A 14,168-nucleotide genomic window follows, 5' to 3' on the forward strand; every position below is an offset into this window, starting at 1 on the left:
TTTTCCTCTGTCATTTCCTGTCAACGCTCTTATTTTGGTTCTGTTTCCTGTTTCTCCCTGAGTGCTGTGTCCCTTCAGCTGTGGCTGATTGGCACCTGGCCACACCTGGTGTCAATCAGCCAGCTGCTATTTATACCTGCCCTACCCTCCAGTCACTGCTGGATCATTGTCACTACTACCTGTCTTAACACGTGTCGTTGTAGCTCTGACTACTTTTGGTTTCACTCTGCTCATGTCCTAGTTCCTTCGTGTCACAGTAAGTGTTTTTGGTTTCTTGTCCACAGTTAGCCTCTGTGCTATTTTAGTTCATAGCCAAGTTTGTTCTCCGCCTTGTGCGCGCCTTTTGTTACCCTTTCGTTTGTTGTTTTGCCTTAGTGTATAATTAAATCATGTTTTCTCGTACAATGCCTTCCGCCTTCTCTGCATCTTGGGGTTCGTCACCTACAAACTCTGACATATATATATATATATATGTATATATATATATATATATATATATATATATATATAAACAACTATAAGTGTAACAAAAAAAAGAATCTCAAAGTACCACCAACCGAGTTCGTAACTTAAACATCCATAGACACTAAACTATGTGCACATGGACACATTTAATCGGATCAAAAGCCTAACCAGAATAAAAATGCTTCATGTAAACATGCCATTTGTAATATTCTGACCCGATCACACACGTTCGGATCAAAATTTATTTCCGCTCGAGACGGGTGATTTATGCCGAAAGTCATTAGGATTGTAGCGCATGAAAACACATCTTCCGAAATTCGGGTTAGAATGATCCTTACTGCGCATGTCTTTGATGTCAGCTATGCTTTGATGGTGGAGTGTGGACTAAATTTAATAGTCTCGGAATGAAGCAATTGTCTTGCTGCTGTACCTGTGTTATATACTGTTGAGTTTGTTGCTCTAAAACGATACTAGCAAAAACAAAAGTATGGTCTGGAGTGTCATGAGTTGGTGTAACAATGAAAGGATACCTAACGAGCTGTTTTATTCACAACATTACAGCCACTCCAAGTGCTAACTGCTCGCCTCAAACACATACAAAGTTGTAACATGAAGACGCGCCACAACCCGTACATAACCACAACATAAAAAGCACAGAACAGCTCCATTTCAAAAAGAGAGGCAAAGCAAAAGTAGTGAACGGAAGAAAAAATCTATAAGAGATAATCAATACAAACAACCCGCAGGTGAGGAGGGAAGCGCTTAGAAGCAGAGTAAAACTACAGAATACAAACATAACAGGAAGTGAAGCCAAAAACACAGGAAAAACACCCAAAAACGAATCAAAGAATGGCGTGACCTACAGGTCTTAACGATACCCCCCTTTTAAGGACGGATTCTAGACGTCCTAGAAACCCCTAAAAACACCAGTCCAAAGCGTCGAGAGGGTGAAGGGAGGAATTGGCTGTCAGACCAAGTGTCCCCGAAGCCACCAAGGACAAGTCAGGTGGCGGCGGCGAGTGGACCGCCTCTGCAGCTGGCGAGGTGGGCGTCCTCGAACTGGCCACACTCGTGGAAAACAAGGAGGAAAACTTGAGCCATAATGGAACTTCAACAGTTGTGGAGCTCCACGCCCAGGTCCTGGGAATTGCTGCTTATGGTGCACAGGGCATCCATGAACTGGCCACAAATGTGGCCGACGAGGAAGGCGGACGTGGGCAAGAATACTTCCTTATCAGCCATTGTGGTCCACGGCCAAGTCCTGGTAATGGCTACTGATGGCGTGGGGGGCGTCCATGGACTGCCGACAAGGAGGCAGTCCGCGAGAACCTGCCGGACGCTTCCACGCCAGTCGAGCAGTCTGCTGGGCTTGAGGTCGAGCTGGAGCAGGCTGCTGGGCTGGAGGTCGAGCTGAAGCAAGCTGCTGGGTTAGAGGCGGCGTCATGGGAAGATCCGCTGGAGGAGAGGCTGGAGGCGGCATCCTGGAAAGACCCGCTAGATGCAAGGCGGCGTCTGAGGCCCAACTGGAGTAGCAGGAGGCAGAGTCTGCGAACCCACTGGAGTAGTTTGTGACGGCGTATGCGCACTCACTGAAGTAGCTGGTGGCGTCTGCTGACCCACTGGAGTAGCCAGTGTTGAAACCGGAGCAATATTGGCTTGAGCGGGCGTCGAAGCTGGAGCGAGCTTGGTTTGAGCAGACTTTGAAGCAGGAGCGAGCTTGGCTGCTGGTGGTGTTGTCACAAGAAGCGGATCCTCCAGCTCCATCAGCACCTTCCGGTACCAATTGTCTATCCACGCCGCGCTGTGCTTCTGCGCAGGGTCATTTGTTGGTTGGAGAGTTGTAACAGGAAGTAGAGTTGAAGACAAAGCTGATGGTGCCTCCGCTGGTGAAGAGGCGGACCTCAGTGGAAGGAGCTGTGCCTCCCCAGTCGCACAGCTGCCAGTCTTAGCCCCCCCTCAAGGAGCAGATTCCGGACGCTGTGTCGAGCTCAAGGGAGGAGCTGTTGACCCATGACTTCAGCGGAGGCACGGAAACAGGAAATGTGGGAAATTGAGTCTTGGGGAGCTGGGAATCCAAAATGGTCAGGGATTCAGCTTTTGAAAACTGAAAAGTCACTGTAGTCCTCAGGGAGAGTATTACAACTGTAAGTGTAACAAAAAGAAGAATTTCAACCAACTGTGTTTGTAACTCCATCATCCATAGACAATGATCCCACAACTAAGGGAGACTGATTTAAATAGCCCTATGGTGCTCATTAACACCAGGTGAGATAATCAATACAAACAACCCGCAGGTGAGGAGGGAAGCGCTCAGAAGCTACTGCAACAGAATACAAAAAAAACAAAACAGGAAGTGAAATCAAAATAAGAGCGCAGAACAGGAAGTGAAACCAAAAACAAAGGAAAAACACCCAAAAATTTAACAAAGAATGGTTGTAACAATATCTGCTGGAGATATTTACTTTACAAAAGATAAGTGTGGGATACTTCTTGTTGCTTTATTTGTATTTGACTTTATTAAATGTTTCCCCATTCACCCCCATCCATTTTCTACCGCTTGTCCCTCTCGGGGTCGTGGGGGTGCTGGAGCCTATCCCAGCTGAATATATTTAGTGTTTGACGCAGCCGGACCGGGGCAGGAGGGGAATAGATATACAGATATACAGATAGTCCGGCCCCCATCTAAATTCTTTTAACCCAACATGGCCCCCGGGTCAAAAAGTTTGGGGACCCTTGAGATAGACTAAAGTAGCCATCTTTGTTTTGACATCCCGCCAATGATTAATGTTGACAAAAGATGCAAAAATGAAAACAAATGCCTTGGAATCGGCGTCTGTTCGTGTGTGTGTGTGTTTACATTTTGGAGGTTGTAATCTCTTTTCAGATTTTTGCTATTGTTTTACGTGCCACAGATTTGTGCAAAAAGGGAGTACAGTTCACTGAGACGTTCATTCCTGGCCTTATGTCGTGTGTGTTATCAAAATTATTTATCAGACTGCATTCTTTGCCGTTGTATCATAAATAATTGCTGCAAGTTTATAATCACAGACTCTTCCTGTTTAGGGCGCCGTCATGAAAGATGTGTGTGTGTGTGTACAGTGCATCCAGATGGACTATGTCATCACTCGTATACAAGCTAAACTGTTCAGTTTATTCATTTAGTTTACTCTTTTATATAGCACGTTTAAAAACAACCCCAGTTTGCCAAAGTGCTGTGCAGACATAAGAAACAATTTGAAACAAAAAAAGGTCACACACACTAGCCAAAGGCAGACAATGCAACAGTGCAATGCAACATCACAGCAGTGTTGTAACATTCCTCACACATTTCCTCTTGGCAGATTTGGCGAAATTCGACCATGGGAACGCTAGCATTTGAGAATTGAGCTCAGCAGCTGCTCGTTGTTTGGCCCAATCCTTCTTTTTTGTCTGCGCCAATAAATCAATCCTGCAATTGTATGCTATTTTTCTAATCCATCATTTCAATACAACTCATGTACAGTAGATGTTAATGTAAGATGTCCTCATAGGTGAGTTATTTTAGACAAATTATTTGGCAGACCTGCACAATCTTATGAAATCTATTGCTGGTAAGAAAACAAAAATCTAAACTCTTGTAGTTTTACATGAAATAAACGTAAAGCTTATTGTAATAATAATTTCAAAATATATATGTATACTTTATTTATTTTTTGTGTAGTTGGGGGAATCACACAAAAATCATGAAAATATCACTCAGATATATGAGATTTGTTTCTATCTTACAACAAGAAACATGTTTCATGTGTTACAACTAGTTACTAGTAAAAATAAGGTTGCCTCCTGATTGTTATATGGCTGCATTATTTTTATGTTACTACACTTTTAGTGTATTTTTTACTTAAATTGTGTACCTTTAGTAACTTATGTAGTGGGTATAATCTCATACACTGTACTTACAAAGCTAGAACAAAAAACAAAATGCATCCTGTTTAAAGTGGGTTAGTTTAATCCAAATGCACGCAGAAATGTTTGGAAGCGTTGTGTTCATCCATGTGCTTTCAGAATGAAGTTGGCCAAATAATATCCTTCTGTCTCTCAAGATAGAGAAGACTTTTCTAATAGGTTCCCAAACACTGTGAACACTCCTATGTAGTCTCACAGTCTGAATGGCAGTATGGGTAAATGCTTTCAGTACAAATACAAGTAATAAGCTTGTATAAATATACATACATACATCCATCCATCCATCCATTTTCTACCGCTTATTCCCTTTGGGGTCGCGGGGGCGCTGGAGCCTATCTCAGCTACAATTGGGCGGAAGGCGGGGTACACCCTGGACAAGTCGCCACCTCATCGCAGGGCACATACATATACATATACTGTATATACATGTGTATATATATATATACAAACCCCGTTTCCATATGACTTGGGAAATTGTGTTAGATGTAAATATAAACAGAATACAATGATTTGCACATCCTTTTCAATCCATATTCAATTGAATGCACTACAAAGACAACATATTTGATGTTCAAACTCATAAACTTTATTTTTTATTTTTTTGCAAATAATAATTTCATGGCTGCAAGACGTGCCAAAGTAGTTGGGAAAGGGCATGTTCACCACTGTGTTACATGGCCTTTCCTTTTAACAACACTCAGGAAACGATTGGGAACTGAGGAAACTAATTGTTGAAGCTTTGAAAGTGGAATTCTTTCCCATTCTTGTTTTATGTAGAGCTTCCGTCGTTCAACAGTCCGGGGTCTCCGCTGTCGTATTTTACGCTTCATAATGCGCCACACATTTTCGATGGGAGACAAGTCTGGACTTCAGGCGGGCCAGGAAAGTACCCGCACTCTTTTTTTACGAAGCCACGCTGTTGTAAGACGTGCTGAATGTGGCTTGGCATTGTCTTGCTGAAATAAGCAGGGGCGTCCATGAAAAAGACGGCGCTTGGATGGCAGCATATGTTGTTCCAAAACCTGTATGTACCTTTCAGCATTAATGGTGCCTTCACAGATGTGTAAGTTACCCATGCCTTGGGCACTAATGCACCCCCACACCATCACAGATGCTGGCTTTTGAACTTTGCGTCGATAACAGTCTGGATGGTTTGCTTCCCCTTTGGTCCGGATGACGCGATGTCGAATATTTCCAAAAACAATTTGAAATGTGGACTCGTCAGACCACAGAACACTTTTCCACTTTGCATGAGTCCATCTTAGAAGATCTAGGGCCCAGAGAAGCCGGCGGCGTTTCTGGGTGTTGTTGATAAATGGCTTTCGCTTTGCATAGTAGAGCTTTAACTTGCACTTACAGATGTAGCGACCAACTGTATTTAGTGACAGTGGTTTTCTGAAGTGTTCCTGAGCCCATGTGGTGATATCCTTTAGAGATTGATGTCGGTTTTTGATACAGTGCCGTCTGAGGGATCGAAGGTCACGGTCATTCAATGTTGGTTTATGGCCAAGCCGCTTACGTGGAGTGATTTCTCCAGATTCTCTGAACCTTTTGATGATATTATGGACCGTAGATGTTGAAATCCCTAAATTTCTTGCAATTGCACTTTGAGAAATGTTGTTTGACTATTTGCTCACGCAGTTGTTGACAAAGGGGTGTACCTCGCCCCATCCTTTCTTGTGAAAGACTGAGCATTTTTTGGGAAGCTGTTTTTATACCCAATCATGGCACCCACCTGTTCCCAATTAGCCTGCACACCTGTGGGATGTTCCAAATAAGTGTTTGATGAGCATTCCTCAACTTTATCAGTATTTATTGCCACCTTTCCCAACTTCTTTGTCACGTGTTGCTGGCATCAAATTCTAAAGTTAATGATTATTTGCAAAAAAAAAAATGTTTATCAGTTTGAACATCAAATATGTTGTCTTTGTAGCACATTCAACTGAATATGGGTTGAAAATGATTTGCAAATCATTGTATTCCGTTTATATTTACATCTAACACAATTTCCCAACTCATATGGAAACGGGGTTTTGTACTATATGAATATATACATATGTATCTGAATATTTATATATATATATATATATATATACAGTATATATATATGTATGTATATACATATATATATATATATATATATATATATATACATATATATATGTATGTATATATACACAGTATATATATGTATGTATGTATATATATATATATATATATATATATATATATATATATATATATATATATATATACATATACATATATGGGCTGTATATCTATTAGGTTCCATTTAAAGTGTCAATTCATTACAGTTGGTCCGCAGCAACATTGAATTATAGGTCTCATGTGACCATCCCCAGTTAGACACAGCTGTTTTCACTTCGACAATTGTTTTGTATCGGGTATATCTACACGTCCTTTAATGAAGTGTTGGACGATGGCTGTTATCATCACTACATGACTTGGAACAAACACAGGACACAAAAGGCTATAAACATAAATGAAGGACCACACACGTATGCATACAATAATTCAGCTAGACCAACAGCAACAAACACTTCAGAGCTACACAGGCAATGATAAAAAACAAGTCAATAAAAAAATCATCTTCATGCTGATGGAATAATAGCATTATGTCAAGTTAGCATGTTAGTTCATTCTAAAGAAAGGTTTACATTGATTATTTGCACCTCTATCTGAATGATTTGTAATAGTTCAGCTGCAGAAGCGCTCCCCTTTGTTGACCAAGTGTCAAGATAATACCATATAGACAATGAACTATATTACTCTGTTACAGGTCTTCAGGCATCAAGGAGAGGAGCTTTAAAGGAACCCGGAGGAGCTGCAGGCAAGAGTGAGTCACAAAAAAAGAGTAGCAGTCAGTCTTTGTTTTCTTTGTATTAACTGTCGTCTAGACAAGTCAAAACCATGAATGTTGTTGTTTCCTCTACAGCTGAGGGCTGTAACAGTGATACAAAACTACAGTACTGTTCAGCCACACATCATATTTTTTATACACTGTAGATACATAGTGAATTATAGCTGCCTAGATGGCTGAATGATAGCAAGCTAGAGAGATGGATGATGGCTAACAGACTTGCTCAATAGCTGTTGAGCTGAATATAGTCCATGTGCATGCATTATAAGGTCAGATCCTGTCTTCCTCCTCCCCTGTTTGTTCATCTCTCTCTGTCAAAGCAACACAAACACACATTTCTCATTTCGTCTGCTGGATGTGCTCCAACCAAAACATTTATTCAATCTTTTCATCCTGTCTTTTCATTAATTTAGTTTTCCTCATGACTGCAGAGAGACAACAATCAACCACAGAGTAATCCGGCGATAACCTGGCGATAAATCTTTTCTAATATGATAACAAAACATACACCAGACGATATAAGATAGCAATCACTAAAATGGGTTACTAAAATATACAATAAACAGGAAGCCTGCTGTGTAAATGTTCACCAGACGTTCTGATTTGAACATTTTTGGTTGTTGTAGTCAACACTCAGTGGATTTGAGGGGAAACAGCGGTTAGTGTCAAACATGATCGTTAATCATGATTCACAAACACTTCTGTGGGAAATAAAATATACTTTCAACCACAAATGCTCCAACTCTATTTTGGTCTAATATCAAATTAAAAAAGAAGGAAATATTAAAAGCCAACTGCATGGCTGGCCCTCTGTTGCCTCCTTTGGTGTACCATAGTGTTACATGAAACCCACTCATGTCCCCTCTATATCAGTAAGTTTGATAAATAGAACAAAGTAAATGTATTAAATTGCCACCAAATGAATGAAATACTACAACCTGAATAAACATCACTTTAAGTGTACAAAATGTGTTTATTCTCCCCAAAATATCAAGACTTATTTCCATGTGGACCCAAAATGTGATGTCCGTATGTGATCAACATTCAGCAACTTGCAGCCTACCCCTCCAAACACCACTGTTCCCACCCCCTCATCACAGTGGGATGCACAGTGGATATCTTTTGGGATGAAACTGCTGAACCACGCGTCTTTTAAGTTGTAGGAACTTTTACTGGATCCTGTTTGTGCGCATTCAAGGTAGGTTTTGAATCTTGACCCTTTTGCATTAAGCGTCTTTGCTGAATTTCAGCTTTAATTATTTTGTACATACCTGTATGTTGATGATGCTTAATTTGTCGTCATAAACTGCATAATGGTTAAATGTATTTTAGTTCTGTTGTATTTTATTTATTTGCTTATATTATTAGGTGTATTTGCTGTTCTGCACATGTATTACATATTGATTAAGGCTGCAGCTAACGATTATTTTTCTATCGATTAATCTATAGATTATTTTTTTCGATTAATCGGTTAATCTATAGATTATTTTTTCGATGAATCTATAGATTATTTTTCCTTTTACCGATTATTTTTTTAATTTAAAATGAAGATGAAAAAATAAATGTAGGCCAGTTTTTTCAAAAGGCATGACTTTTATTTACAAAAAAAAAAGTATGGCCACTCAGTCAACATTGACAACAACATGACAAAATATTCTGTAACAATGTAAACATTTAAAACTTTTAACATTTAACACAATTAAAAGTAGCTTATTTGCTTTTTAATGTGCAAATATAAAAGTAAACATCCAGTGCAAATCTTAATATTCTGCAATCGTATAAGCATTTCTAAAGTAAAAGTATTGCTTATTTTGCTTTAAAATGTGCAAAAATAAAGATAAACATCCAATACAAAAAAGTGCAAAACGAAATATTCTGTAACAGTGTAAACATTTCAACAAAAGTAAAAGTATTGCTTATTTTGCTTAATATCACAACAATGATAGTATGATTAAAGTGAAAGTTAATTGTTCGTTTGTACATAGTATATGTAACTGTTAATGTTGTAAAAGGTATTTGCACAACTAATTAACGTTAGCGTTAAAGAGGAGCGCGTCTTTGTAAACACTGAACAGGCACGCCAAACGCACCTCTCAGAGCGAAACACTGTTTTAGTTTATGAATTTACAACGCATATACAAATGACACATTCATGTTTTTGTGTAATGATGACAACGTATACTCACGCGGACGATTGACTAGTTGATGGTGATGGCAAGAACGCTGTCGGGTGTTTTCTTTTCAAATGTTCGTTCATAGCCGTTGTGCTGCTATGATAGGCCATTTCCGCTCGACACAGTGTGCATACAACAACTGTCAAGTGTTTTGCTTTTTTCGCTGTGCTTATCCCACACTTGAAGGGATGTACCAATGCTGAATGTGGCTTCTGGATTTCACTCAAAAGACCAGACCGTAGTTACTTTTTCCTTTTATTTTCCTTTAGTTTGCAACAGTTTTTCCAATGAAGAAACGGCTTCTTTTTTCTTCTTTAGTCTTTTTAGCAGTCATTAGCAGTGTTAGTAGACTTTAGTTTCTTTAGCTGTCATTAGCTGTCTTTAGTAGCCTTTAGTAGCCTTTAGTAACCTTTAGCTTCTTTAGTAGGTGAAAAACCTTTAAGGACAAAACACCACAAGATTAACATGCTGTAAAAAATCAATCAATTATCAATCCCATAATTTACAATTATTAATTAGGCTATCAAACTCTTAACCATTAAACAAGTGCAAGAAAATGGACACATATTTTCCCTTTAAGTTAAAACAGATTTTAAATAAATTGTCTCAACATAAATGCACCAAGATACATATAAAATACATTTAAACCCAGAAACAGAATAGATAAATGCAGCAGAAAGCCCAATATGCAAATACATAAATACCTAACCAATTAACCACCTATTTAGATACATATTTAAAATCCATATTCAATATAAATATATTATTAATTTAGCAGTGAAACACTCAATCTTAAACGCTGTCTACTGGTAGAAAAATGCCCCTTTTTCTATGCCCTCACCAGCAGCCAATGATCCAACACAGTTAAATCCAACACTTTAAGTTGAGCGACTACACCCTCCTGATGAAGCAAACTGCTCCAACATTTATCAAACTAAGCAAAGAATATCAACACTAAACAACAGTTACATAACACACTGTGACTGTGTGTATTTAGCCTCCAGACTAAGCACGCTACATGCACACATCCCCCCCCCCCCCCCCCCCACCCCAATCTCACAAGCGCAACAGGTGCGCCACACCCACAAAGAGAAATATTAAATCTTACATACTTTTGGCACAACTGTGTTATCTGTAATGAACTAAACCTTTTTCGACTCTGCGCTGGCGTCTTTTGTACTCCTTGATTTGACAAAGCTGTCTAATTACTGGGCTCGCGCACCAGCAGATGAGACGGGAGCGCACCGCGTTATACCTGCGCGTGAACGTAAACTGATCGGCTCTGATCATATAAGCCGACTGGCCGAAATAATGCCGAATTATATACATTTCCTGGGGTTGCCTAGGTGAATAGGGATGCGGATGTGCTCTAAGATAAAATATAATTTTATTAAGTGGGGTTTGGCTGGTTGCTAAGCAGCCACGGTTGCGAGCTCAACATTATTAGGCCGTTTATTGAAATACTCCCACACTTTTGAAGACTTTTGGCGTGCTTTTTTCCCCTCGCTCGCACCGCTCGCATCATCTGCTTGCGCTCCGCCATGACGGCAGTGTGACGTAAATATGCGACGCATCGACGCATAAAAACGGCGTCGACGTATTTACGTAACCGATGACGTCGACTACGTCGACGCGTCGTTTCAGCCTTAATATTGATAATGTTGTTTATGCAGACAGGCTTGCTCCCTTGGTGAGGGCTTCAATGTTGTTTTTGGTAGCATCTTCTGGCTATAGTTTAAAAGCAACACTTTGTCATAACTGTATGTTTCTAGCAACGTCATGTTTCATCATCAGAGTCGTGCTGAATTCCGTAAACCTGGCTAATCTGAATGTTCAGACCCTTCTGCTAGGAGTGCAATGAGACACTGCTGGAAGTTTATTTGCGTATGTTATGTATACATAAAATGTAACAACAATGATTAACAGAACAGATTAGGTTTGTTGTCAGAACTAAAAGAAACAAAACAAATGCAATTTTCATTGTACCGGTAGTTGCAGCCATTATGATTTTTTGATTGTAATGCTCAATGTGGGATATTTCTCTGTATTCTTGTGCCCTTGCCCTATTTATCATTTAGTTTCTGTTTTTTCCAGCTATGGGTTTCCTAGAACTTATTTGTCTACTGCTTTGTGCGGCTTTCTATCCGGCAAGCAGCGATTTGCACAAATGGACCAAGCAGAACCTTCCAATGCTGATGGATCGACACACCGAACTTCAAACAAAAACTTTGTTCAGAACCTCAAAGCAGGATGCAGATGGAAACGCTGTGGAGACACTATGCGGGATAGAATGTCAAAGACGCCTACCGGACTTAACTCCGAACGAACAAGAGAGGATTCTAGGCTACGAAACCATGTACGAGAATGGCACGTGTACACGCACTGATGTCATACTGCAGGGTTTCAACCCAATGAGACCACCTGAGAACGTTCCAGCTCGCCGGAAGCGTCAGGTTTACGGACCCGATGGACGTTTTGTCATTGCAGACTCACAGTTCATCACCAACTACCCCTTCTCCACCTCTGTGCGCCTGTCCACCGGCTGTTCAGGGGTCCTAGTCTCCCCAAAGCATGTGCTGACGGCGGCTCACTGCATCCATGATGGCAGCTTTTACCTGGATGGTGCTCAACAGCTAAAAGTAGGAGTGCTACAACTCAGAAATAAAAGTGGGGGTAGGAGAAGAAGGAGGCGAACGAGGACTGCTATGAAAGGAAACTGGAAAAAAATGGAGAATGAAGAAAAGCAGGGTAGCATTGATGGAGATTTTATCAGAGGGCAACAAGGCGGCATGGTAAAAGGGGGGCAAAGGAGGACAAGAGTCAGTCGCCTAAAGAGGAAGCCTGTCTTTCGCTGGACACGAATCAAGCAAACGCACATCCCTCAAGGTTGGATTCACTCCAAGAACTCCACTGCTTCCTTGGCTGCCGACTACAACTACGCTCTCCTGGAGCTCAAACGACCTGTCAAACAGAAGTACATGGAGATCGGTGTGGCGCCCCCCACCCTCCTCCCATCCCGGATCCACTTTTCAGGCTACGACGATGACAAAAATCTGCTGGCCAGCCTTGGGGGTGAGAAGGTGGTCTACCGCTTTTGCTCGGTAGCCAAGGAGTCAGACGATTTGATGTACCAGCATTGTGACGCTCGGCAGGGTGCCACGGGAGCCGGTGTTTACATTCGCTTGAGACAAGACGGTGGAAAAGGGAAGTGGCAGCGGAAGGTGATTGGGGTGTTCTCTGGCCATCACTGGGTGAAGGTGGATGACGGCGAGCAGAGGGACTTTAATGTGGCAGTGAGGATAACTCCTGTAAAATACGCCCAGATCTGCCACTGGATCCATGGAGACCTGAGTCACTGCAGGGCCGTTTGAATGACAGTTTTAAAGGACTTCTTGTAAAACCAATTTTGTCCATTTTTTTTTACACAAATTATAGACTACTCAGGCTGCTTTTAACTTTTGTTCTCTTTCTCCACTCCTGGTCAGTTTGTCAGACCTCTATGCCGGGTAAAGCATCGTAACTTTAAGTGTACATGCAGAAACAAAAGACCAATTGTCACTTTTGAATAGTCATACAGTACGATGATTGGTCAGGATTTTGGTCTGCTCCAAAAATGATATTGGCCAAATTACAAGCAGATTTCTGTTTCTCCTAATTTTCGCTTTTAGGTTTAAGAGTACAGTGTACGGAAATGATGTTATGGAGTTCCGTTGTTGTGCACCACTGAATTTACACCTGTCTATTTCTTTATTTTGTTGCACAGCTCAAGGCCCCATGTCTCCAAGCGGGTTTATGGGGGTAAACTAGAGTTTAATTCAAACGAACCAAAGCGTACCCGTGTAAAAGCATTCTTAAAACTATTGCAAATATTGGTCATTGGTCTTAGACCTTCCACAGTGTTTTACCAATGTTCCCATAATGTGGTAAAACTTTGTACAGTAGTCTGGTCATGGTCTATTAAAACTACGCTGAATGGGTCAACATAGTGTTTAGTATTCAACACGTTCCGGGTCATAGGAGTTAACCGATGGCAATGTTTCATCAACCAACGGAAAAGACTGTATGCAGATAAGTGAGGAGCCGTGAGGGTAGTTTGTGTCAGTGTATTTGTATTTTATTGCATCTCATATGGGAGACTCACATGCAAGTTGAACAGGGAGGAAGGAAGGAAGTGGGGTGGCCATTCTCAGAAAAACTACACAGCTGTCACAGAAAATACTGAGCAAACATTTATCCACATTCTTTTTGTATGTAAATGTCATTGTCGTCTTTATTTTCCTTTTCAACACGTTAAATGCCACAATGAGATTACGATGCAGTCACTTTTTTGGGAAATAAACAACACAGAAGAACATCCAGCGTATGTATACTTGAGGGCTTTACAGTGAGTCTTCCCAGTCAACAAATGTACCGCACGGCGTCCAATTGCATGCATCGATGCAAGTATGTCTCAAAAAACCTGTTTGGAGACCAAAAACGAAGGAAGGCCGGACCTGTCTCCATGCATCCACACCAGCAGAGGGCGCCACACCACAATGTTTTTGTTCAATACTGTACTGACTGTACCAGACTGATAGTTTTTTTTATTTTCAAAAGTCATGCTTCTCCCTCAATATGTAACTAAAATATATGGTATTTTTTCATCAACAAAATAAATAAAATATGTAGACTATGTCTTAAAAATAGTCTCGAATGCATATGTC

General features: G+C 40.7%; 1 protein-coding gene across 2 annotated transcripts; it reads left to right on the plus strand.

The window, feature by feature from the left end:
* Positions 1-14,148, plus strand: LOC133576097 (inactive serine protease 35-like). 2 transcript variants are annotated; one of them, XM_061929078.2, is made up of 3 exons: positions 1-256; positions 7,211-7,267; positions 11,560-14,148. In XM_061929078.2, the coding sequence occupies exon 3, from the start codon at positions 11,562-11,564 to the stop codon at positions 12,834-12,836; it is 1,275 nt and encodes a 424-aa protein (XP_061785062.2). In that variant the 5' UTR covers positions 1-256; positions 7,211-7,267; positions 11,560-11,561; the 3' UTR covers positions 12,837-14,148. The 2 variants fall into 2 exon arrangements, with proteins under 2 accessions (XP_061785062.2, XP_061785061.2); XM_061929077.2 differs by lacking the exons at positions 1-256; positions 7,211-7,267 and adding an exon at positions 8,391-8,489.
* The last annotated feature ends 20 nt before the right edge of the window (positions 14,149-14,168 follow it).

This window comes from Nerophis lumbriciformis, linkage group LG34 (assembly GCF_033978685.3).
Source record: "Nerophis lumbriciformis linkage group LG34, RoL_Nlum_v2.1, whole genome shotgun sequence".
NCBI classification, from domain to species: domain Eukaryota; kingdom Metazoa; phylum Chordata; class Actinopteri; order Syngnathiformes; family Syngnathidae; genus Nerophis; species Nerophis lumbriciformis.

Bases quoted from the DNA above. Each gene is read 5' to 3' on its own strand.
- LOC133576097 (XM_061929078.2), top strand. From the start codon at position 11,562: ATGGGTTTCCTAGAACTTATTTGTCTACTGCTTTGTGCGGCTTTCTAT.